The following is a 25,896-nucleotide window of genomic DNA, read 5'->3' on the forward strand; positions in this document are numbered from 1 at the left end:
ACAATTATTACAATGTAACACTAATATTATGCTGATACCTTCAGGCCCATGTCATTTACCATTAGGGCCTTGTAAAGCCAAATGTCCAAATTATGTGACCTAATTAGGACTTTACATTGACTTCCATTTAATGTGGAAAGCCTGAACCAAAGTCTTATTACTAACTATAAGCAGGACGTGTTCATGCCTAACCTGAACCTAACCACAATTCACCCCCAGGACCCCAGAAATAAGGTTTTATCACATTAGGACTGGACCACACACACACACACACCACACCACACCACACCACACCACACCACACACACACACACACACACACACCTTTTGTATACTGTGCATTGTGTACGTACCTCAATGTGTCCATGTTGCCTTCAGGTACAGTACACACAGCTCCCTATAGATAGCAACTTCATTACATTTTGCCTGGAGACTCAGAAACCAATCATTACACCTACAGGATGGTGCAGATGCAAAGATACCACCTGGCCACAGGTTTTCTGTGTGTTGGTTGCATCAGGCTGTGGTCAGCGAAAGGAAAACCACCAAAAACAGAAAATGGTCATTAACATGTATCATCTGTGTAAATAAAGTGAGATCAATTTTGTTTCTCTGAGCTACATGGCTTGTGCCATAGATTTGTCCAAAAACTACTAACACACATAGTAGCAGTTATAAAAGCTGTTGCAGCTAAATAAGTCAAATTTATGTTGGTATGTTTGTTGATGTTGCCTCAACCTTTATGCACAAAACTTTATTATGGGTTTGTTTCATTCAGTAGGGTTTTGTAGATTTTGTCACAGGTTCCCTCAACTATACAGACCCACATGATGGTGTTATAATACATTAAGATAAAGCGATTTTGTGTTGTATTATGCAAAATTAACAATTGTATAAATTGTAAAAAGGTTGTGAAAGAACTCATATCAGTGCTAATCTATCTATGAATAAAGATTCAAGGTCTTGGTAAGTACATGATGATCTCATTACAGATGAGACCATTCACAATGTAAAGATAACAAACCACGTCAGATCGAGGGATTAACTTTTAAACAAAGCTCTTTATTTAATTTTAAACTGTGCAGCAGTAAAAGATGGAAGATGTGACCATAAAGCCATTGTAGGAGAGTTCATTGACCTAAAGGTGAGCTACCAGCTCGCCCGTGATGAGCAGTCAGCATTTTACTCACTGCCTCGGAGCTCCATAAACACCCGTTTACGCGGGTTATTGCCCTCTCTCTCTTGTAGCACTCATAAGATGATGTAGTCATCATCTTCAGATGTAATTACCCTCTTGTGTCACCACATGCAGATGAGGGAGGTGGCGTTGCGGCATACAGTATATAAACAAGGAGCTGTCTCAGTCCCAGTACCTTGCTTTTTCCCTCAGCTTGCCTCATTATCTCTGCTCACACGCCTCCACCCACCAAAACCACCAAGATGTCTTTCGCTGGAAAATGGGAAACCGAGACCCAGGAGGGATACGAAGAGTTCTGCAAGCTGCTCGGTGAGAATGCAAAACGAGAATCTGAAAACGTTTCTCACACAGCATGTGCGTTTTACTCTCTTGACCAATCAGAGCTATTTTAAACCTCACAATCCTCATGTCTTTCCGCCTTAGGTATCCCCGATGCAGTCATGGAGAAGGGCCGCGACTACAAGCTGATCACAGATGTCACCCAGAGCGGCAACGACTTCACCTGGACCCAAGTCTACCCCACAAATGCCACGGTCACCAACAAGTTCACCATCGGCAAGGAGTCTGATATGGAGACCATTGGAGGAAAGAAATTCAAGGTAGGAGGGAATGAATCCAGAGATTTGTCTCTTATCGTATTCAGTCTTGAGTTCCAGCTTTGCAGGAAAGAGACATGAGACCATGACAGTGATGTAAACCCAGCAGAAAGCAGCAGGAGGATGAATTTACCCTGGTTCCCTGACTGATTGTAACCTTTATATTTTTCAGGCCACTGTGCAGATGGATGGAGGCAAGCTGGACGTGACCTTCCCCAACTACCACCACACCTCTGAGATCGTTGGAGGCAAGCTTATTGAGGTAAACACACGCTCTTATGCTTTCACTGCAGAGAACCTTCAGTGTGATGACAGTTGTTCGGCCCAGCACCCTTCAGAGATCATTACAGACCATAATGTTATATCTCTGCAGCTGGGTAGCAGCTTTAGCTAACAAGAAAAACTGTCTCAAATGTAGTTTTCCAAATGTTACTAAGATTTACCAATGTGCAAAACCATCTGTTTCCATTCCAAATCCAGCTTTTCAGAAAATTACCTTTTAAATATTTGGAAAATTAGGACAAATAAAGCACAAACTGACAGAAAAACTTTCTCTTTTGATGCCATATGCTTAAGTATAACAAGGCACTGAAATCGCATATTTCCGTCTTTAATAACTGACTTACTTTTCCGTCTCCCTACAGACCTCCAAATCTGGTGCTGTAGTCCTGAAGAGAACCAGCAAGAAGATATAACTACTGACCTCAGAACTACTGCAGTAAATAAACAATGATAGCAACGTAAATCTGTGTTTCCGTCTGCACTTTCTTGTGTGTGTGTCTGTGTGATTATGAGTGTGTTGTGTGATTTTAGATCTAACACAAATGTAAATTTAAATGTTTTATGCAAAAATTAAGGAAGGACATTGGATCAGTTCCACGGATTAAGGGGAGACAGTGAATCCAGCCTCAGAGGAGTTGACAATCTAGATATTTTTGGCCATGTTTGTTACTGGCATAAGAATATGTATTGAATTATCACAGTGGACAGTTCTTAGTGCGCTGGTTCCCATCTGGCATTGGAATAAGTCTCCACATGCGTTTAGAGTGACCCCTTGTGATCCCCACTTTATATGCAAATAAACACATACATAGTTTTAATTTGCAAAGACGGCAGGAGGTAGTAATGCACTTTAATCTGGTGCAAAATCTACCAGAGATTAAAAGAAGGGATAAAAATACAAAATAAAGGCTGGATCGATTTCTTGCATTTTTAGAAGAACAAACCAAATGATCCAAGATATCTAAAGCACTCTTGGACAAAGTAATTTATTATGTTGAGAACAAATGCATTCAAATAATAAAACAGGCCATCACTGCCTGGAATTATGTTAGAGTATACAGGCGCTACTCACATTGTGGCGACATCAGGAATTTATAAAGGTTGCTGAGCGGCTGAGGTTGGGCCGGGTTTACCAAGTCTCACACGCTACCAGAAAGCTTCACTCAGGTCCAATATATCAAGGTTCAGGTTCCTATGCAGTTTAAGAAAGAGGCATCCAATTGACAGATATTTTGCAGAAAGGACAGACAGGACATGATACTATGTAATAAAAAAAACAATAAAACATTATAAATACTAAATTAAGCATGAAATAAAAGCGCTCCAGGCTCCACAAATCTGGACATAATAAATAGCAAAAAACACTGGACCCAACAAAATTAAATAAATATGACCACAAATATATTAAAGGGCCCATATTGTGTAAAATCTATTTTCTGGGCTTTTACTATCCGTGATTACCTGAAGGGGATCAGTAGGGATCCTCGAGGTATGAAAACAGTCACTCCGCAGACTTTTCCACTCAGTCCATTCAAAGAAATATGTTATTGAAACGTCTAATTTCGTACTGCCTCCCCCGTGTGATGTCATATGGGTTGGCACATGTCTCTCAGCCCCACCCAGCCGGTACTAGTCCAGCCTACCAACCCATCACCCCTGCTCCCCACCACCACCCCTTCTAGACGTGACTCCGTATTGAAACTCCGTTCTGTAACTCGTGACGTTACTCCTACATTGGCCGACTGTTCTGCAAAAATTTGAACACACAAGGACGGTACAACTTATCGTTGAGAAACATACTGTTGTAACTGACTGTAAATATATGGCTGGTCTTCTATAGCGGTATCCAAACATAATGTGGCTCTCATCTGTGTTTACAGCCAGAGATCAAATACGCCAGAATGATACCGGTGATAGGCCTGGTCGCGTGTCACTCAAAGTGAAGTCAGCCAATCAGAGGAGTGGCTCAAGAGGCAGGCGAAATAAACCTGTTCTGTCTGCAGCTTTAGAGAGAGGCAGAAGAGAGGACATGGAAATTCACATTGCAGCAGTTTTTCGACCTTAAACCTCTGATATATCATCTTAAGGGTACCAATACCTCAAATAAAATCTCAGAAAGGTGTAAAATATGGGCCCTGCAGGAATGTAATGATTACTGAACTCAAAGGTTCACGACACACTGACAAAACTGCAGAGAAATTTAGAGACTAAATACTTAAAAAGGGAAGGAGACAAAGACACATTAGAGCAGGTGAGGGTCCTCAGGAGAGCAGTAACCAAAGGAGGGACAGGAAGTGAGGTCTACTGAAACCAGACAACAAAATGAAGTGGACACGTGACACAAAATATTCTGTATCACATTCCTCGATGCCCAGCTCACCAAGGCCAGGCATTGCAGTTCATACAGAATTCAAGAACATTGAATATATATAAAATATAAGTGACTGGTGATGAATCTCCTCAACCCCCGGCCACACTGGCCGTGTGTGCGGAACATTTTTCGTTTCATTTCCGTGCCCGTGTTATCAGGTCAGAGCAGCCGCACTGGGTGAACCGTGGTGCTCCTCTAGAGTCAGAGTCTACAAATACACTATCACCGCAGTTTCGACTGTGACAACATAAACACTTCGGGACCTGTTTCAAAATAAAAGCTAGCATTTTTGTTGACTAAAGCCATTTATTTGTTTTAACAAGATTTCGTTATTGTTGTATGACTTGCTTATGCAAAGCTTTATATCATAGTCTTAGTAGAGATACAGACACGCTCCCTGCGTGAAAACAGAGGCATGTGAGATGCATCAGATCAGGGACGGCAGTGACACACTGCACATGCACCCAGTGTGGCCAAGGCATCAGTGTCTTTACAGGTGAGGAAAGAAGTAAAAACTAGGGCTGGGCAAGTTAACTCGTGATGAGTTAACTCGATTGTTTATCCGCCAATTATTTTCTTTTTTCCTGTTCTGCAGCAGTCAGCAACAGACTTTCACAAAATAAAAGCCTGACTTTCACAATAAAACAATAAATAATCAAACCTGAGTTAAAGGGACTCTTACCTTTGTTGCATTTTTACACTTTTTGTGGATAAGGTTAAATTGGTACTAATAAGGTAATGACACTCTAAAATTCAAGACAGACCCACCACGCGGATGGGAACGAGGGGGTGGGGCATTGGAGGAAGGCGGGATGATTCGAATGTGCTGTAATTCTCAAATGCAACAAAGGTAAGAGTCCCTTTAATGCGAGATAAAATAATTAATCGAGTTAACTCATCACTTGAGTTAACTCGATTGAAACGAGTTAACTTGCCCAGCCCTAGTAAAAACACTAAACTGAAAATCTGGGTTGAAAAACTGTATTTACTCTGGCCAAGAAGTCTCTGAAAACATGATGCTCTTATCAGTCAGTTTACAGTCCGAACTGGTTTCTTTTATCACACAAGTCAAACATTTCTTCACACGAAACACAAACAGTCACACTTTGTGTAGATGGTTTAGGTTCATACGACATTTGGGCCGATCTCAAATATGAGCTATCTGCATATAACTGCTGATGAATTAAAAAAGCTGATATCCGATACATTTCATAATGTGCTCTGCCTCTTTTTGTCATCACATAGACTGTTTACCTGTGGACAAGCAAAGGCTGCGCACACGTGATTGGTCAAACTACTGATTGGTCTCATCCCTCGCCTACAGATTGTGTATATTCACATGTAGAATCTATTTATAGAGCTTAGTCTTTCTCAACACTGAAACATGTTGTTGGGCTTTAGCCTCAATGTTCTGGGACAGATAAGGTCCCAGAACAAAAAAACCAGAAGTTCACAGCTCACCATTCAAACCATGTAGAAATCAAACCTGGTGCAGGATTACTTCCTCACTCACAGACTTGCAAGTAGCACCAAGCTCAGTGCTGCCACCGTTTCCTGGAAGCTGTATGACAACAAACAATTGATTTGAAATACATCCCATATCCATTTATATTTTCTGTTCATATCTGGATCATTATACCTTTTTTTTCCCTTCTCTACGCTCATCATCTATTCTCCTTTTCCTTCTCTCCCACCATTGTTTTCTTATTCCGCTATGCTTTCCTCCCCTTTTATTCTTTTCAGCCCCTTTCTCTCTTTTGTACTTTCCTTTCGCACTGCCCCGTTCCTCTTCCGTGCTACGCTTTCCGTTTTGCCCTTCAGTACTCCCATTCTCCCCTGTCCTCTCCCCTTGTGTCCTCTCTTTTCCTCTCCTTCTTGTCTCCCTCCACATCTCCTCTCTCTCTCTGTGGCTTCCAGCCAAGCAAACAATCAGTTAATTAACCAGCTCATTCCCAGGATCATTGTAGCAGCTCTCAGAGGAGCACTGCAAAGGCTCTCATGTCTCTAAATTTACAGCTTCATTAAGTGGACCAAAGTAAGGTACAAATCTTTTGTATAAAATTGCCAGACTACAGCCTCAGTGCATTTGTGTGTGTGTGTGTATGTGTGTGTGCGTGCAGCGCTGGCCTTGAGTCGAGAGCTGGTGACTCAATAGCTCTCTCCGTTTTTTGCCTCTGAGGTGGCAATTGTTTTGGTGTAATAATGAGACGTCCTCTCTTGCCAGCACCGATGCAATCAAGATCTCACGCTCCTGGAAAATTAGGGTTGGAAGGCAAACAAGCAAGGTGTCATTTGGGCATGTTTGTGTAGCTCCGCACTGGTGCAATCACTCTGCAATATCACTTCCTTTATCCTCACGGACAAAAAGGCCTAATTGGCTATTTCCAAGGCTACTGTTTCTGATTGGCCATTCTGCCTCTTTCTGATTGGTTTCTATCAAGGCAGCCCAGAGTGGGGAGAAAATGGCTTGTTACCATCTCCATGTTGTGTTTCTCTTTCTGTTTTGGGATTTGCACCTCCATGCACACTTGAAGCCAAGCCACAATATGAACATGCATTCCGCTACAACTAACTGCTACAAACATTAATTCTTTAAAGCATGGTTGACGTGGTATGTCTAGTGTAGATGTGTTTTCTATTCTAGAGAGAAGACAGTCAGAGACCAATAAAACTAGCTTAAGATAAAACCCAACACTGTCAGAGTAGTGGCTAATATGTTTATTCCCAAAATAAACATTTGCCCTCTGAATTGTTTGCTTGTGCACACATTGTGTATGAAGGATGAAAAGCCCTTCATACACAATAAGTGAACCAATAAAAAAGTAGGAAACCTCTGTGGGCTGCGTCTACCTATACCTGACATTGATTGATGATTAGACAGGTGTCTGTCTGACGTCTGATTGTTGTCAGTTTGGATATTATGTTTGATAACTTCCCATTTGAATTGATGAAAGGAACACGTTCTCTTTGTTAAATTTCTTGTATTATCATTATGGTATTTTAACAGCAAAATGAATGTCCAGTTAATTCAAACATTATATCGTCAGAGGAGTAGACTACAAGCAAACCTGTGAGCCCCTTCCACTCTTTCTTCTTCTTTCAACTTTCTGCAATTCATCCCCCAAAAAAACATGCACACGACAATTCCACACTGCAAATGATCCGTACCATTGTTCAGTTTGTTCAGGAGACCAGCTACTTTGGTTGGACTGAATTTTGCTGTGTTGGTCTGTACCGTTGGTACGAGGCACCTTCCACACCTGTTATTTTGGTTAGGATTACACTGAAAAGTTCAATGGATCATCCGAATAAGGTGGGTGTGAAAGCCCTTCAAAGTGTACCTTTGGTTTGGAGAAATTACTCTCAGATTTATCCAAGAATATGTGCACAGTTCTACTCGCAGCAGAGACATGTCACTCATTGCACCCTAGCAACCCTCACTACTCAAAGAGTCTGTTCACATTAAGCCATTTAAATCTGTAAAGGCATTCTGTCAGACTGTGCCACATCAGCTTCCGAAAGACTGCTGGTTAATGGTGTGTGTATGGGCCGTGGTTAAAAAGCTGTTTCAACTCTACGAGAACCTGCAGTATGAAGACAACTGTGTTCTTGTGTCTTACAGTCCACAAGATCTCCAGTTAGCGCTTGGCATGCTTGTGAGAGCATACAGGGCCATGCAGGATGGGGTTGACTGGCAACACAACCCAAACATCACTAATCTGCCAATACAGAGAAAACATCCCACCCACACATTCACTGTTCACTGCTGCTGATGAATAAGTGTCTGTATTTCCATCACACACACATATCTGGTGAGTATTCTCTGGGAAAGACAACAGGTGCAGAGCTCAATCCAGCATCAGCCACCTTTGAGAGACTCTGGTGCTGGGTCTTCGAAAACAAGAATTAACATCTTCGCTCGAAGGTCTGCGTCTCCTCCCTCCACTACAGCTGGGAAGCTTGGGTAACAAACAGCTGCCACATGGTGTCTCTGGAGCACCTCTGCATACCCTGTCGTCACCGCATCTTGGGAAGTACCTGGTGTGACCATTTCTAGAATATTTAGATAAATTAAATACAGCCGGCTATGGCAAGCTATACCATGGATGGTGCTCCACAAAAGAACACTTGAAGACCAAGTTCAACAAGTACAAAAGGAAACCTGGTAACCTGAGGGGCCTGGATGGGAACCATATGCTGGAAAAGGACAGCAAGAAAACGGAAGAGCAACCCAGGCATCTACTAATACCTGGACAAAACTATTTAGCAATCAAAGGATTCACTGTTAAAGGACACAAGTGGTCGTCATCATTGGGTTCAGTGGACAACCATAAGAAAGACACTTTCAGTGAAATTGGTTGCATTATACTGGAGAAAATCTCATTCTGCCTGTTAGCAGCCTTCTTTGTATCTGACAGCATGAAGTCAACTTCAGTCGGCTTTATGGAACAGACCCAGAAATACACACGTTGTTTTCCCCCAATTTCTTTAAGGGGAAAAAAAGTTTTTTTCTCTGTTTGCTATCATTGAAGTAACTCTATCATTCCCCAGCTCCAATTTCAATCACAGCAGCTCAAATCACAGTGCTTTAGAGGATGCACTGAAAAACAAGACCCAGATAGACAAAAAGAGGAGTGATTCAGTGGGAATGAGTGAGGAATTGAGACAATAATAAAAAGTAGAAACAGCGAGAGGGGGAGAATGCTCTGGGTAGGATAATGAAGGGGTTATATTGCCCAATGTGATTGGCATGTTAGGCATTAATAACCTGGAATTACCTGTAATAACCATGGTAACACTGGCAATTTGCTTGAAGATCTCCTGTCTTGGTGAAAGGTGGTTGGTCCAATTGGATGGAGGAAGAAAACCATGGAGCTCAATTTAGTATTATAGTGTGCATTTTCAGCCTATAGCTGCTATTCTGTGACAAAGAACCCGCTGCTTTCCTCTCACTGAGCTTCTGTTGTTCTTTGGAGTCCTTCTATTAACTGGCACAGAAGGAAATGTATTCCCACTTCCAAAATAGCTTTGCCCGACTTTGTTACATGTTTCGCACAAAGTTTGCAAGATGGTTCGTACCTGAGAGAAGCAAATATGAAATTGCAGCATTTCAGTGTTTTTCATGATCCTTTTTGTCCACACAATTGAATCTGAAAGCACCGTTAATTGCATTGTACTGTAAAGGGATTAATATGCCTCTGATAAAGTGGTTGTTGGATTGTCTAAACCATAATTACATGACACCTTTCTGACCTCAGAATTGGGGGAGCTGCGTGTGATAGTTTTTGTAACTTTCCAACTGTGTTGATGTTTTTTCGAGATTGGATGTCAGCAGGATATGAGATTCGCTCTCAGGCTCGTTTTATCACTTTGACTGTGTATAAACAGGTGAAGCACCATGAATGCCTCTAAGAGGAGCACATCTCTTCTCTTGCTATGTCAGCAGGCTTTTCACCCCACCATTGAGTGTGGCTGTCAGGAAATGCCACAAAAAACACTGACCCTCTGGTCAATATGTTTGTCAGACACAACCTCCTAATTGTGACATCAGAAAGCTGGGGGGAAGACAAGGTGGCCAACATGATTTGATCCTCCGACAAACACTTAGGCCGATATTCACAATGAGCATCAGTCAGTGGAAGCCCCCCTCACACCCCTGACCTACCCACCCATCCTCTTTATAACACTGCTTTTAGTCCCAAAGCCTCCCACGACATCCCAGAGGTGATCTGACCTCAAACTGGTGTTTGTAAGGATAATTGAGCCTTTGCTGTCAAACCCCCTGGACCATGAAACATCCCACAACAGAAGAGCCACAGTTGAAACTTCAAATGAAAACGTCCAGATACAATAATGACAAGTATTAGGGCTACTTAAAGGGGAAACAAAGCCTTAAATTATAAGAATAATTTAAGGCTTTGTGTCATGTTCGAGGGGGAATATCAGAAAAACAGCATGTTGCCTGCATTAAAATGTGGAATGTGGATCATCTTGTTAGACTTTTAGAAAAGATTGAGAGTCTATTCTGAAGAAAGAACTACATAGACTTGGAGGAAAATAGTTTCTTCTGTGGAGGAGAAAGTGTTTGGAAGTGGTCAACTCATTGAGACAGAGGATACTGTTGGTTACATCTTCGTGTTATTCAAAAGAGTTACAAGGTTTTTTAAGATGCAATGTATAATTCGTTTATTGGTACCACTTTTTCTTCTATACATTTGTTGCATGTTCTTACACTTCTACTCTGATCTAATAACCCTCTGATAGATGGACAACCTGTATCAGCATGTTGGATAAGATTAGATATTTACAGACCCACATCTTTGATATAATTTCAAAAAACTTGTGGTCAAATTCATGTTACAGCATTCATGAGAGCAGAGCGCACCCAAATGTTACTCTGCATAAAAATGCTCGCACTGCGTCTGCTCCTTGTCTCCATCTCCCCTCAGCTGCAGCTGTGTGACCTGTGTGTGTGTGTGACAGACGACCTGCAGCTCTGAAAGCATGTAAATTAATGCAGGGAAATACTTTATGAGGGGGTAAGTGCAGACCTCAATAGGCTACATGACTGAAAGCCCAAGTGACTCGATGTAAGGTTGAATAATGTAGAATGTGAACGTAGGACTGAATAGCACAGTTGTGCCAGTATCTTGACAGTACCCTCCTTTATTCAGGGAGCGCCCCCACCACCTTTACTGCCAATCCACTGTTCTTTTTAGAGCTGCGTTTACTGACTGACTAAATGTCAGGAATTCCTCATGATTAACTGTGACTGTTGAGGTGTTTGCAACAGAGGAAACTGAAATTGGTGATTTCAGAAATTAGAGAAATGAAAGATAGGTAAAGATGAGTATTGGAAATGGTTGAAGACTAAGACTAAGTGAGTACCCAAGTGAGGACCCAAGACGACTGATATAAGACTCATCTCTAAGTTTTCACCAAATTATTTCTATGAAGTAAGTAATGGACATCGATGGCTTCTGATATTTTGGGATACTTTTTGTACCATTGGTGAAGTTTTCCCCAATGAAAGGTTTGGATATTTTCCTCCTCTAATCCAACAGTGCTGAAACTATTACTCTAAGGATAAACGTGTGGACTAGACACACAATGGTTTAAAATTATATTAAAGAAATTAGATTGCCTGAGTGGTAAAATATAGTTAATAGTGAGGTTACCAGAAGACCAGGAGGTATTTGAAAACACAAATGTCAGAGTGAGTTAATTGCACCTCTCTCATAAAATGTCTGTGTGAGCTCATGTTAGAATACAGCAGGACAATTTCACGAAAATTCATAGCAAGTGGGCGCAATGACATTTCTAACTAGGGTTGCAAAATTCCGGGAATATTCAAAGTTGGAAACTTTCCATGGGAATTAACGGGAATATACGGGAATTAACGGGAATTAACGGGAATATACGGGAATTAACGGGAATAAACGGGAATAAACTGGAAATGTTGTGGGTAATTTATACTAACTGTATTTACCTTTTCATATACAGACATAAATATAAACATTTTGTTTTGTCATAGGCTGATTTGAGCCCTGAGGAAACTTTGGGCACTTGACTATATGCTTCTGCATCGTTGTGTCATTCTTAACATAGGTCTTTGCACAGTATTTGCAAATGTACAAAGCCTTTCCTTCTACATTGGATGAGGTGAAATGCCTCCACACATGAGATAGTGCACGTGGCATTGTTCTGTAGAATAAGATGAGAAAAAAGTTTGTAAAAAAACGCTAATGCAATGCCAGAGATATAAATAATTGGCCAAACAATTGGAATCTTCTGTAAACATATTTTACAATTGATGGATAAACGTATGGAAATAGGCTAGATCCGTGGTTCTTAACCTGGGTTCGATCGAACCCCAGGGGTTCGGTGAGTCACTCTCGGGGGTTCGGCAGGGGTCAAGACACACACAGTATAGCCCGGTTCACACTGGCAATATCTGGCCGTTTTTGTCGGCCGTCAAAAAATTGGCTGCAGACAATTTTTCTTCGCCGTGTCAGATTACAAATATTTTGTTGCTTAGTAAAAATTAGTTACACAAAAGAAATTCAGCCCACTCGTATTATTCGTGAAGTCCCCCTCCGCTTGGCTGTCATTGGCTGCAGCTGATCACGCCACATTGCTTAGCTTTGATATCTGTGCTGCAGGGAACTTGGTGCACTCAGAAGTCGACTTGTGGCTGTTGTGATTGTACGTCATTCAGCAGAGCCAGCTTCAACAGCAACTCTTCAGAACAACAACGCTCTCAACGTTTTGGTGACCCTTGAGATACTCACACAGTTTGTTACAACTTATTTTTGCGAGCGATGCTTTTCGGGGATGGTAGACATGAAAATTAAGAAAAGGAACAGACTTTGTTGTGAAAATTATATAAGAGTCGCACTTGCCAAGGTGAAGCCGGGCATTTCTGACGCTGTATCTGTAAGGCAACAGCAAAAGTCGCATTGATTTGAAATAAATATTATTTATTATATTAGTTATGTTTTTGTGTGAAATTCCTGTTTGTTGGTTTTGTTCTTTGAACACAGTGATTTTGTGTGCACCTGATGCATGGTTAATTTTGTGCACTAACAAAATATATACCTATGTTTTGAAGAAATAATATTTTATTTGTCCAATTACGAAGGGTTCGGTGAATGCTCTGATGAAGCTTGCAGGGTTCAGTACCTCCAATAAGGTTAAGAACCACTGGGCTAGATGAACAGATGAAAAATCCTCAATCAGCATGCTAATATATTTTCCTCAGTAATATCATCGAAACTTACCTGACTAGTCCTGCACACTACAGCAGGCCTCAACAGCCCTGCTGTAGTGTGCATGATTCTTGGAATTATCTGTGCATGTGATGGAAGAATGCACAGTGGAGGGTTGAAAATCAACGTGCAGTGTGTGCTGCATTCCATACATCTTTAAAAGTAGAGTTTTAAATGATGTTTTTATTGCTCAGCGTTTAATTTGCATATTTTTTTTTTTTTTTCAAAATTCCCAAAATTCCAGAGCTAAACTTCCCATGGAAAGTTTCCGGAAAGTTTCCGGAAATTTACCGGAAACTTTCCACCCCTTTGCAACTATATTTCTAACACGCCATTTCTATACAAAATAAATTAATTTGATATCCACTGGGGTTGACAGCCACTGTGCGAGTGGAAAATGTGGCTTGGAAATGTTTTTTCTTGTGACTAAAAAAAAAAACACACTCCAGACTGAAGTTTTGACAATATCAGAATGAAAGTTTGTTTTCTCTCAATAAAAATGCATCTCTGTCCATATCATCAGACACGTGAGGCACAATTTGAAAACTTTTAAATTTAATATGAACTGCAGCTCCGACCCTGCTATTCGTTTTTGGGTGGATATTGATAGTGATTTCTAGATCCCACCCTCTGCACACGATGACCATTTTTTAAAGGAATTCATTCATTTAAGTAAGTACTTGCTCTTTGACTAGACCGGAGTGCGTTCAAAATCTTGTTCTGCTTTCTTGTCAGCCATCAGGCCAGCAAGTCCAATATCCCTCCATCCAGAGAGCCTGGCTCCTCCAGCCCTGCAGTCCAGCACAGGGCCTCCCTCCAGGGGACAGTAGTCGGCTTTGTTCCCGTATCATGCTTTGCATTCCCCAGACCTGCCCCGGTTCCCTTACATGCCTCCTCCGTGGGCAAGCAAGCTGGCCAGCCTGCATAGTTGAGGGACCAGCATCCATCCAGGCTATAGCCCGTCAGCCATCCATCTATTCATACACAGAGCGGCTGACTTCTTGTACCCCCCTGGCCCAGAACAAGGACTCTCTCTGGGGGACAGTAGTCGGCTTTGTTCCCCCCCTCATGCCTCACATTCCCCAGACCTGCCCTGTGTCCTCAACCCCAAGGCACTAGGCACTGGGAGGGGCACGGGCCTCTCCACGTCCCCAATTCCCTTTCTCTTTTTGATATTATCACTCTTTTAACTCCCCTTCCCATCACAGCTCTCCCCAGTAAGCTTTTACTAATGGCCTTTCTTGATCTTTCTTTCTTTTTTTTTTCCAAGCCATAAAACTTACAGTTAACAGCCTTGTCTTTCCTCTCTCAAACTCCTACATCCATTCTCTCCCACACACTCCAGAACACACTGTATCTCTGCTAGTTTCACGAAATCCTCCTTTACAATTGATTTGAAGTAGCTGGACTAGCTAACCTGAATTTATACGTACCACAATTATACTTGTTTATTAAACCATTATGTTACACGACTTCATGGTTTCACTTTCTTCTCTTCATTTTGTTTTCTAAAAATACTCTAATATCCAAGTTCCCATCCTGAGATCAGCTATTCCCCACTCTGTGATGCTGGTCCAGCCTCCACCAGCACCACCTCCCTTTAACCGCCTGACAACACAAAACACAAAAACCTGATGCAGCGCCAGTGGCTGTCTGTACCTACAGCCCACATCTATTCACCGAGAAGAAGGGTGGGGGTGTAGGCCATAATTAAAGATGGCGGCCTTGCCGTCGCACAATGGCACTGCACAGAGAAGGCTTTTATTGCATGTATTTTTCTCAACAGGAGAGTGGGCAGTCAACCCTCTGTGAGCATTTAATTGGTTTAACAGCTGGAGAGGAGGAGGAGGAGAGGTGGAGGGAGGGATTCAAAAGGACGTGAGGAAACAAAGACATCGAAGAAAAGTGCGAGTCACTACGTTTTCAAATTTGTTGTGTCTGATGTTTATAAATGTATCAGCGGCAGACTGATTTAAGATATTGTGCATCAGAGTGGAAGTTGATAATTTGCAGCCTTGTCACTTCCCATCAGCACAGCGTTCATTAGCAGGCATCCACATTCTGACCAGGAGTGTGTTGCAGCTGCTGGAGCAGAAATGTGGCAGGCGTGGGCTCATTGGCAGGTGACATTTTCCCTGCAGCATCAATGCTACTTATTTTTTTTAAATACACTGAGATTAGAAATGGGTAAGGCATGTGATTCTTTTTATTACAACCATGGCATATTACCTCCCACACTTGTGAAGCTGTGCATGTGCATTTCTTTTTGAGTGGTTTTGTTTGCGTGTTCGCTTGGGTGCATGTGGGTGCTGACAAGTGTCTTTGTCTGTCCTCTGCCAATAAATGAAAACTGGAGCAGAGCCTTGGGGCAAGGTGAGGCCATGACGTTCCTCTGGAGGCTTTAACTAATGGAGATCCAGTGTTTGGTTAGTGGACCGGCCCTCAGGGGCTGGGTTGGGGGATTAAAAATGTAATCCACTGCACACATTAACACACAGAGTTGAAAAATTGCAATATAGGTTGTAAGTGCTATCTTTACCTGCGAAAATATGGGATCATATTTTAAACATAAACCCTTTGGGCATATTTTCCTCTCAGTGGTGATCGTGCACCCTTGAATGAGACTGTTGCATCCATGTTTTAAATCAAACAAGACGGCACTATAGGGGCATGCTGCTCTGTTGCAGGCACACAGGCTGTTACCGAGCTCCTGTCAGTGTCATGGTCTTATTCTCTGTAAATTTACTTTACTTTACTTGTAAAGCCAACTACATTTCCAAATCCCTGATGTGGCTTAACAGAGGAATAAACACCAAACCTCTCAGTATCACATCAGACCGTGAGTAGTTGTTGCACATCTTATTCAAGGAAACAGAAACATTTGTTGGGTTGAAGGGCTTGGAGCCTGCCATGGATTGGCCCTATAGACAATAGGCTACTCTTTAACAAATTCCTAATAAAGGATATAAACCATAACCTAAAACAAAGCAGCATTAATCACTTTTAACCACATGGGTCTGATATAGTTTTCACCAGCACCCGAAGGAAATACTCAAGATCTCTGCTAAATGCAGCCATATATTCACCTTATAATGTAACTGCCAACATTATGTATTATTTGATGTGGAACCAATTTTGTACAGTTAATGTATTAGATCTTACAAAAGAAAAAACAAGTTAAAAGTCAATTTGAAAATGCATTTGAAAATGAGAAAATTTCTGGAGAAATTGCATTAAGACTAAAGACTTTAATCAAGTATTTAAAAGGGTTATTTCCTTTTCCATTTGCACTTCAGTTTCCCTGCTGTTTTTTCCTTTTTCTATTAGTTATTCAATTTACTTAGTCAATTAGCTTCTTCTTTTAGCATCTTCATTTAACCTCTCCATTAGACTTTGGGCCTTGTGCTGTTTAAATAAGGTTAAACAATGTAAACTAGAAAGCCACTCAAGCCAAGGCCAGACAATCCACATGGCAGGTATAGTTATAGTTTGGTTTGTGTGTGTGTGTGTGTGTGTGTGTGTGTGTGTGTGTGTGTGTGTGTGTGTGTGTGTGTGTGTGTGTGTGTGTGTGTGTGTGTGTGTGTGTGTGTGTGTGTGTGTGTGTGTGTCTGTGTATGTGTGGGCACAAGCGAGGGAAAGAGAGCTAGAGAGTCGAGTCAGGAGAGTCTGTATGAATCTTGTGACGAAAGAATTCACCAATTTAAGGAAGGTATCGATTATTATGTGGTGAACAGTGTTGATCTTGTCATAAACAAATCAACAAGAACAGTAATAATATGTTCTACTTGTAGTGAAACTGCAGCAGGTCAGAGGACGTCAGCTGAGTAGGACGTCCTTCATATGTAGACCAGGACGGATTGGTGTTTAAACTGCAAAATAAATATGGACACATGTGGCCCAGATGGGCTCCGAATGTGGTCTGATCGCATCTATATCCAATCTGAGTGTGTTCACACCTTTGATGTTGTCCACTTGTGATCTGATCAATAAAACCACATGTTAATACCAGATTTGTACAAGGCCTCAGTCTGTCCGTGTCAACTTATTGTGACACATTTCTTGATGAAATGTACACAATTTTCAGTTTTTGGTGACAGAAACTACTTTACTACTTATATTTGTTGGATTTAAGGTTATTCATTGGACATGACCTGCTGAAATCTTAATATAAACATTGGTCTGTTCTAAATCTTTGGACTTGTGGTGTATGTTAACTATAAAGGCTTCACATTCTCCTCATGTGTCTCTGTGTGTTTATTCATCAGCATTATATCCGTGATGGTAAATCCACCTTGTCAATTTCAAATGTTCGCTTTAGTGGCGGTCTAATGGGCGAGGTGGGAGGCTGTGTAGATGGAGGGATAGATGGTAAACACGTGTGATGTGCTGAGGGGGGGATTTCCCACAGCTACACTCCAGAGACAGAGGAGCTTATTTCACACTTCATTTCATTCTAATATCTACAACAACAGCACACAGGAAAACACACTTATACAAAGACACACACTCGAGTACACAAACAAACCTCTCCTTAATATATGCCAAATGTTGGCAGACACAGACACACACAGAGACCCATGAAGCTATAAACACCTTAAATGTCCATGTCTGAAGATGGGTGCATGCATTCATTTGTCAGATATCCGCACATCTAAAAATGTAGTGAGAGTAGGAGGAAGGAAATCAATGAATGGATAAAAAGATAGAAGCACACAGTCAGGTTCTAGCAAGGTGTGTGTGTGTGTGTGTGTGTGTGTGTGTGTGTGTGTGTGTTCATCTAATCTCTAAATAAAAATTGTTTGTGAGCTATAACAAAAAATCAATACAGCACAACTCCTGCCCTGTAAATGGATCCTTTTTGAAATTGTATTAAAGTTTTCTCTGAGGTGTTGCAATCCTGCTAAAGGACACATCGAAATGAAATTATCTGTATCTAATATATGATGGCAGGGAACAAAAGCAATGCCTGTAGAATCTCTGAAGTATTATTAATATTACTGTCACAAGTCTTCTTGATGTAAACAGTTATGACAGTGACAGTCAGGTATGTCCGAATTTGAGCAGGTCACAATTACGTTTGAGTGGCAACTAGCAAAGCAGGTTCAGTTGTCTTGTGGTTGCTGTGCGTTTCAGTGCATGAGCGGTGGTTGAAAATAGAAACAACACGACATTATAATGTGGTTTTTATTCTCCATCCAAGGGCAGAGGTTTGACGTGAGCTTTAATCAAGTATTTAAAAGGGTTAATCCATCCAGGCAACAAAATATCTTGAGTGCAAGCGCACAGTTTGAGCACAAGCAGAGCAAATCTCAGACAAGAAGGGGGGGTAGTTGAGTGCCAGTGCAGGGTTTTGAGTGAAAAAAAAACTGAAGGAGAAATCGCTAAGTCCTGCTCTCAAACTGAAAGACCACTCTACCATAATTCACATTTCAATCTATTCATACTTCTATAAGGTCTTTGTTCTTCATCCACTATGAAGGCAGTTCAAACTTTAATTGGATACGGTGTTAAATCATCAATCTACTAAATCACGTTATCACATTTCATAAAGGAGCAGAGGACGGGAGACGGGGAAAGAGAGGGAGGGAGGCGGGTTGGGTATAGGATGGCTGCGTTACACATAGTATCTTTATCCACTTTTCCACCTCTCTGAATGCTTTTCGTCAGCTCCATGCAGGAGCCCTGTTTTTTCTTCTTCGTCCCTGCAGTCTCCTCCTCCTCACTGCTGCTTCTCTTCTTCTTTTTGCACCAGAAGCGCAGGTTGTTCTCTTTCTTCTCCATCTTATTTTGCTATTGCTCATCCTCAGCTGAAGAGCCTGCAGCTCTCCTCCTACTGCGCAGTCCTGCTATCTTACTTCTTCTTGCTCCAGAAGCCCTCCTTCTTCGACTCCCTCTTTTCAAGGGGAAGGTCCAGTAAATAAAAACTGATTTAGGTTTATTCTGAAACAAGCTCTTCTAATCCAAAGAACCATGATACCAAACACACTTTTGAAGTTGAAGCTATCATGAACCTGAGCTCCTCCTCTGCTTGGCTTGCCTGTCTTTTTATGATATCCTCTTTTTTGGCCCTCAGATGTTCCTTCTCTTCCTGTCTCCTCTCACAGCTCTGCTCCCTCTTGACAACCTCCTTCTTGGAACTTCTCACCGAGAGCCTTGCTGCCGTTGTTGCTCTGGCAGAGTTCGCTCTCTTTGAGGGTCAGCATGGGCGAAAGGATCCAATGTGGTTCTGAACACATTGTCTCTCATTGTCTTCTCTGTGATCCTCTGACTCTCTTGTGTTTGCTGGTTGTCGCCCAATAATTGGACCATGTCTCATAGTCCTTCTTCAAGGAATCTGTCATCCAGCATTGCACCTCTCTATGCTCCCTCTGCGCTGGGATGAAATGATCCTGATCTCAGTTTGGACTTAGAGGCTCTCTCCAGGTGAATAGAGACCCCTTTCTTTCTTTCTGGTTGTGTCCCTCTTCTTCTCCTTATCCTGGCCCACCTTTGTGGCTTCTGAAGCCTTTCAGCTTGTCGATTTGTGGCCTTGTGCTGCTAACTCTCCAGCGTCTCCTGCAGGAAGCCATTCCTATTGGTTCGTCTTGGGTTGATTTCCTGCCGGATGGCTCACTTCTGTTTCAATGCAGCTCTTTCAGAGACCATATTCAAATTCTCTCCTTAGCTGAAAGAAGGGCTTGTCTGAGGAAGTACGCGTCTGAGCTGGGACCATGGCTGGGACGCACTCCTACAGATGGCACATAATGCTGGAGATACAGGAGACTGTTTCCATTCTACACTATATGAATTTATATAAAACAAATGATTTGCCAAATCTTGTCCCATCCAAATGATTATAGCCACTTTGTTCATTAAATTGTGTAAAAATACTCTATTACAAGTAGAAGTACAGAAATATTATAGCAAAATACAGTTGAAATGGTCAAATGCAGAATGTCTCCTTGTATGATGTCAAATAGATTGTATATTTGTAGCGGCGGCTGTGGCTCAAGGGCAGAGTTGGTCATCCACAAACCAGAAGGTCAGTGGTTCGATCTGTGGCTCCTCTAGTCTGCATTCTATAGTAATAATATAGTACAGCAGAGTAGCACTGTATGAATGTGAGTGTGAATGAAACTTGTAGTGTAAACTGTTTTGATTGGTCCATTTAACAAATCATTGTTATAATAATTTTTCATTTTAATACAGCTTTTTTTTATGACTTGTGTCATTTAAAATATAATATTGCATCATTCTTTATTTCCTCTCCATATGTTAGTTTGTTTATTGGATTTTATCTGCAAAGTAACTAATCACCAAAGGTCTCAAATGATTGTACTGGAGTAAAAGTATAAAATTCCCCTCTGCAGTATTTATTTTGCCGCGCTCCAAAGTGTTTCGTATGCACGTACTGTATGTAAATAACTTGTAAATATATTGACCAACAAATAGATTGTGTATAACTCATTTAAGGAAATATGGTCTTCGAATAGACAATTGGGTTTATTCAGGGTTTGGACAAAATAAGAAGGAGAAAGTGTTGAAAAGGGTCCCGAATCCACATTATTAGAGTATAAATAGATTGAGAGATAGAGAAATAGGGAGATATATAGAGAGATAGAGAGATAGATAGATAGATAGCGAGATAGAGATAGAGATAGATAGATAGATAGATAGATAGATAGATAGATAGATAGATAGATAGATAGATAGATAGATAGATAGATAGATAGATAGATAGATAGATAGATAGATAGATAGATAGATAGATAGATAGATAGATAGATAGATAGATAGATAGATAGATAGATAGATAGATAGATAGATAGATAGATAGATAGATAGATAGATAGATAGATAGATAGATAGATAGATAGATAGATAGATAGATAGATAGATAGATAGATAGATAGATAGATAGATAGATAGATAGATAGATAGATAGATAGATAGATAGATAGATAGATAGATAGATAGATAGATAGATAGATAGATAGATAGATAGATAGATAGATAGATAGATAGATAGATAGATAGAAAAAATAGATAGAGAGATATATAGATAGAGAGATAGATAGATAGTACTAATCTTATTCTTTTGAAAGGTAAATGAATAGGATAACATGGAGCTTTCATTGTGCCATTGGGTGTGTATCATGTACGAATATTAAGGTATATAATTGCATTGCAGCTTAAAAAAAGAATTCTCCTCTCTCTGCTCAGACGGGAGTTATTATAAAGTGCCTGCAGTGGGTTAAATCTTTCGTCTCTTTTGGAGAAACCTAACAATAAAGAAATCTATCAATAAAAACATAAGAAAGATTTTATCTGTTGAAATTGAATGACAATAACGGGCATCAGAGAGGCTATGCAAACCCTGTGCATGATCTATACATACCGCAATCAGGCAATCTGATCACACACACACACACATACACACACACACACACACTCATCCATCACTGCCTGTCATGTTTCACTCATTCATCCATTGTTGAACGGAGAAAAGGAACCATTTAAACACAACGCTTCACAGCTGAGCCTGATTGGATTTGTGCTGTTTGGGTATCAGTTTAGTCGTACACACCATATGTCTGTTAACACACAGCCACGCACAAACTCAAGTGTACGGTGTGTAACAAGGAATCTGTTCACCAACCAGTCATAAAGCCTGGACTTGCTCGAACAAACCTCTGATGATTATTAATAGTTCAATATTTCAATATGCTGGAGCCGAAGAAAATCTGTTCTGTAATGACAAGCATCATTTTCTCAAGGTTTCCATCATTTCATCTCAATCCGCAGCTCATGGTCTCTTACTGTGTCTTTTGAAGAGACTTGGCTTTGATTGAAAGCTTTTATTCTTACATGTTTTTTCCTGTCGAATTTCTCTGGCGCTGATTCGCTGTTATCACAGAGCTGAAGATATACGGTCTTTCACAGTGTTGCTGGGGCTTCAGTTAGAGCTTCAAAGAAAGATTTTCATGTGAAGTGAAGTAAATACAAGGTCATGTTTGCATCAATGTAAAGAAATAGATTAGATATCATGAATCATAAGCGACGAGAATATGTTTCATTTAGTAAAACAAACCACCACTAGTGTTGGCAGTGACTATGTATGTATATATATATATATACTTATATATATATAGCATATGTACATTTATATATAGAAATATGATGATGATTCACACACACACAAACACACACACATGTATATACATATATTTTTTTTTTCTTGGAGAGGTTTTTTTGTTGTTGTTTTGGCCGTTACACAGCCCAGACATGAACTCTAGAAACTGTCCAGAATATTGGGTCCCGACATGTTTCAGTGTTTGTCTTTCACATATGAAGACTGCGCAGCAGGAGATTCTCTAGGTCAAAGGTGTTTCACGAGAAAATGTCGGAAACATTCATTCAAAGGGGTGGGGTCTAGGTGGAGCATATAGAAGGTAGAACATGACGTTTTAATTTCACTGCAGAAATCACATTTTACACCACATCAACACCAACGTTGGCCTTTATCACCAAAAGCTCTCCAATCTCGTAGTCTCTCCAAGTTGACATCTTCATTGGTGCCTCTTTGTGTATGGCTCCTCCTTTTCAGCCTTAGATAATTGCATTCTTCCAGTTTTGCGTCTGTTGCATGTTAGAATTGTCATCAACACACCTACTTAAAGCACAGTTTCCGCAAATTTTCATGCTGTACTCTCACTGGACTAAATCTGACATTTACCTATAGGTATTGCAGGATGATGTCTGGTGCAATTAATAGACATTTGCGTCCTTACATGAAGCCCCTCTGGAAAATGTCAGGAAAATGTCCTGGGTTCATTATTTCTGAGAGCAGCTTAAGAGGAAGAACTACCCAGAATCGTTATGAAGCTGTTGAAATTGATGGGTTTTGTGATCGTCTCTCAATTTGGAACACAGAACTCAAAGGTAGACGGAGGTTTAAAAGGTTTTGTGCCACATGCCATTACTATTCTATCAACAAATTCTCAAACAGTTGGAAACAACAATAGGAGTGCAAAGCAGGAAATACAGAGTTTCCCCTGGATTAGCCAATGTGTGTGTGTGTGTGTGTGTGTGTGTGTGTGAGTGTGGGTTGATGCTCTTCTTACACGTGATGGACACTAAATCAATGCATCACTTCCTGTTTCTGCCCGCTGCACTCGGCTGCTCCCCCTCTCAGCTAAATAATGCGGAGGAAAGTCTGTATTTTCTGGACTTTACCTGCCGGTCATGTCTGAAAACAGTTTCAGAGATTATTTAATTTACTTATGACCACAATTGTGAGGCTCACAGTGCCGCTATGAGAAATGTCACAGGAGTTTATTCCCAGTAATGGTGAAATATTTTCTGGATTAGTGGAAAGTAGCTAAAACAACCAACCACTACCACTCGGTTTTGTTTAGGGTCACGGAGATACCACCTCAGATCCAGTGTTAGCCATCCGGTAGAGTGTATATTGGTGCATATGTGTGTGTATATGTGTTTATTTTGCTGGGGGGTGCATAGAGAATCTGGACCCAGTCAGGGCACTATCTATCCAAACAGTGGTCCATAACCTATAGATCATCTATACACAACCCCCACCATCCCCTAGGAACACACACACACAGACACACACACACACACACACACACACACACACACACACACACACACACACACACACACTCCTGGGACATCAACTCAAGATGCCCTTTGGACAGTGTGATGGTTAGCTGTATTAACAGGATGGGGTGTTGGGGTGGGAGGAGGAAGGGAGGACGCAGAGTGGAGATGATAAAGTGCCGTGGTGAGATGGAGAAGAGGGCGACTGAGGGTAAAATGATGGCTCAGGGCAATGAAGATGGAAGTGATGGCTGAGGTGAAGAAGAGAGTGCAGCGAGGCGATGACAGAGTCAGACGCTGGATTTTCTCCTGTGTACCCTCATGATATGCTCCATAACCTCTGAAATGTGAGACGTGTCCTATACTGGCTGAAAGCATTTCACTTTGTCGTGCCGACTTCTTGCAATGCCCTACGTAAAATAAATGCAGGATTTGGAATAAGTCTGAAGCCGATGTTAAATGTTGAATTGTACAATACAAGTTAATGGGGTCTTATTTTATCCTATGTTATCCTTGTACTGTGCTGTATTACCCTGTCGCATGTCCTTCCTCCTCGCTCCCCCGCTGACCTGCGCTCACTTTGCACGATGATGACCTGGTCAGAGGTTCTTGGGACCTGTGCATTGCTTGGGATGTGCTTTGTGTTTCTTTGGTTCCTTCGCTCTGGAGTTTATGATACACATATTAAAACAGAGCAACAGAGATGAGCAGATCATACAAGCGGGCTCCTGATGGCTGGAGAGAGGTGCCTCCCATAGTTTGTGACACAACGCAGTGTTTTAACTTCATTGCACAGGAGGCAACGTCAGTTTTAACCAGGAACATGGATGTGAGTTCAGCAGGTGGTTGTGGAGATTGGGTCTGTGTGTGGGTGATTGGAGAGGAGCAGAGGAACTTGCACTCAAGTATACAGTGTGTGTGTGTGTGTGTGTCTGTGTGTGTGTGTGTATTCATTACTTGAAGGCTACATAGCCTCTGTGTTTTTTGTATGTTCAAAGATTTTTTATAACGGTAGTTTGTGTTGAAGTAAAAGGGATTTTTTGTTTTCCGCTGTTGTATCGAATTAGGTATCGAAAATTGTGGAAATTTCATGATTCTGTATCAACTACTAAAATGTTGGTATCGTGACATCTCTAGCTGGCATCAAATAACCGGTAATGCCACTGATCCCTCTGTGTGTGAGAGAGAGAGAGACAGAGACACAAAGACAGGGAGCGCTAGCAACAGTAGATTTCACAGAAGCAACAGCAAAAGAGTTCAGATATAATGCCTCATATACAATGCATGTGCAGGTATTGCTACTTTAACCAAAACCCTTTCACTGACTTTAACAAAAAAGCTTTCTTTGCCTGAACCTAACCACAGACAGGACTGTGGATGCATCTGGTGAATGGTAAACAAATGCGTTATACACCTGACATCCAGACCAGCAACCTCCTGGCTTAATTCAGTATTTTGATAGAGGGTAATTCAGCCAGATATTATGTAACCAACACCATGTACCTGACCCAGTTTAGCAACATGCAAACACAATTTGTAGGAGAAAGGGTTGTACACTGTGTGTACAATTGGCAATGCAGGCAGAACAAAAACAACCAACCCAAGGGATATTTTTAACAGTGTTCTAAATCTGTAACAATCCACATTCAGTGAAGGGAGGTCTGCCTTTTATTCCATGTTGAAATATGATCATATGAGAATCTGTGACAGCCAGAGCAGGGGCCGTAGGAGGTTTGTGCAGGACAGAGCAAACTGGTGAGCCTGTTCAGTTGATAAATGTTGCATGATGAGTATGATCATTAATTTACAGCAGGGCTCTGTGATGATGAAACGCCGCCTCAGGTGGACTGCAGAAAACTCCCAAATGTAAACACACAAACGCTGAGGCATTAGCATACAGGTGCAGGTTCTCTCATGCAAGCACAGGCAACCACCACCTATGTATCTCTTCATATACAGTACACACAGAAGCGCACATGCAATTTCACTGCCTGTCAGATTTCATTTTCCAGATGACCAAACAGAGAAAATTCATTTCATACCTCTGATTGGTTAATTACTCTTTGTTTATCTGTGTTCGTT

At 41.2% G+C, this 25,896-nt stretch overlaps 1 protein-coding gene across 1 annotated transcript; it reads left to right on the top strand.

The window, feature by feature from the left end:
• Positions 1-1,306: 1,306 nt before the first annotated feature.
• LOC133018598 (gastrotropin-like) lies at positions 1,307-2,489 on the top strand. The gene is given in 6 exon segments (XM_061084995.1): positions 1,307-1,330; positions 1,332-1,379; positions 1,381-1,507; positions 1,622-1,797; positions 1,967-2,056; positions 2,439-2,489. Coding segments are annotated over 6 exon segments (516 nt in total).
• Positions 2,490-25,896: the final 23,407 nt, after the last annotated feature.

The sequence above is a fragment of the Limanda limanda genome, chromosome 13 (assembly GCF_963576545.1).
Source record: "Limanda limanda chromosome 13, fLimLim1.1, whole genome shotgun sequence".
Taxonomy (NCBI): Eukaryota; Metazoa; Chordata; class Actinopteri; order Pleuronectiformes; family Pleuronectidae; genus Limanda; species Limanda limanda.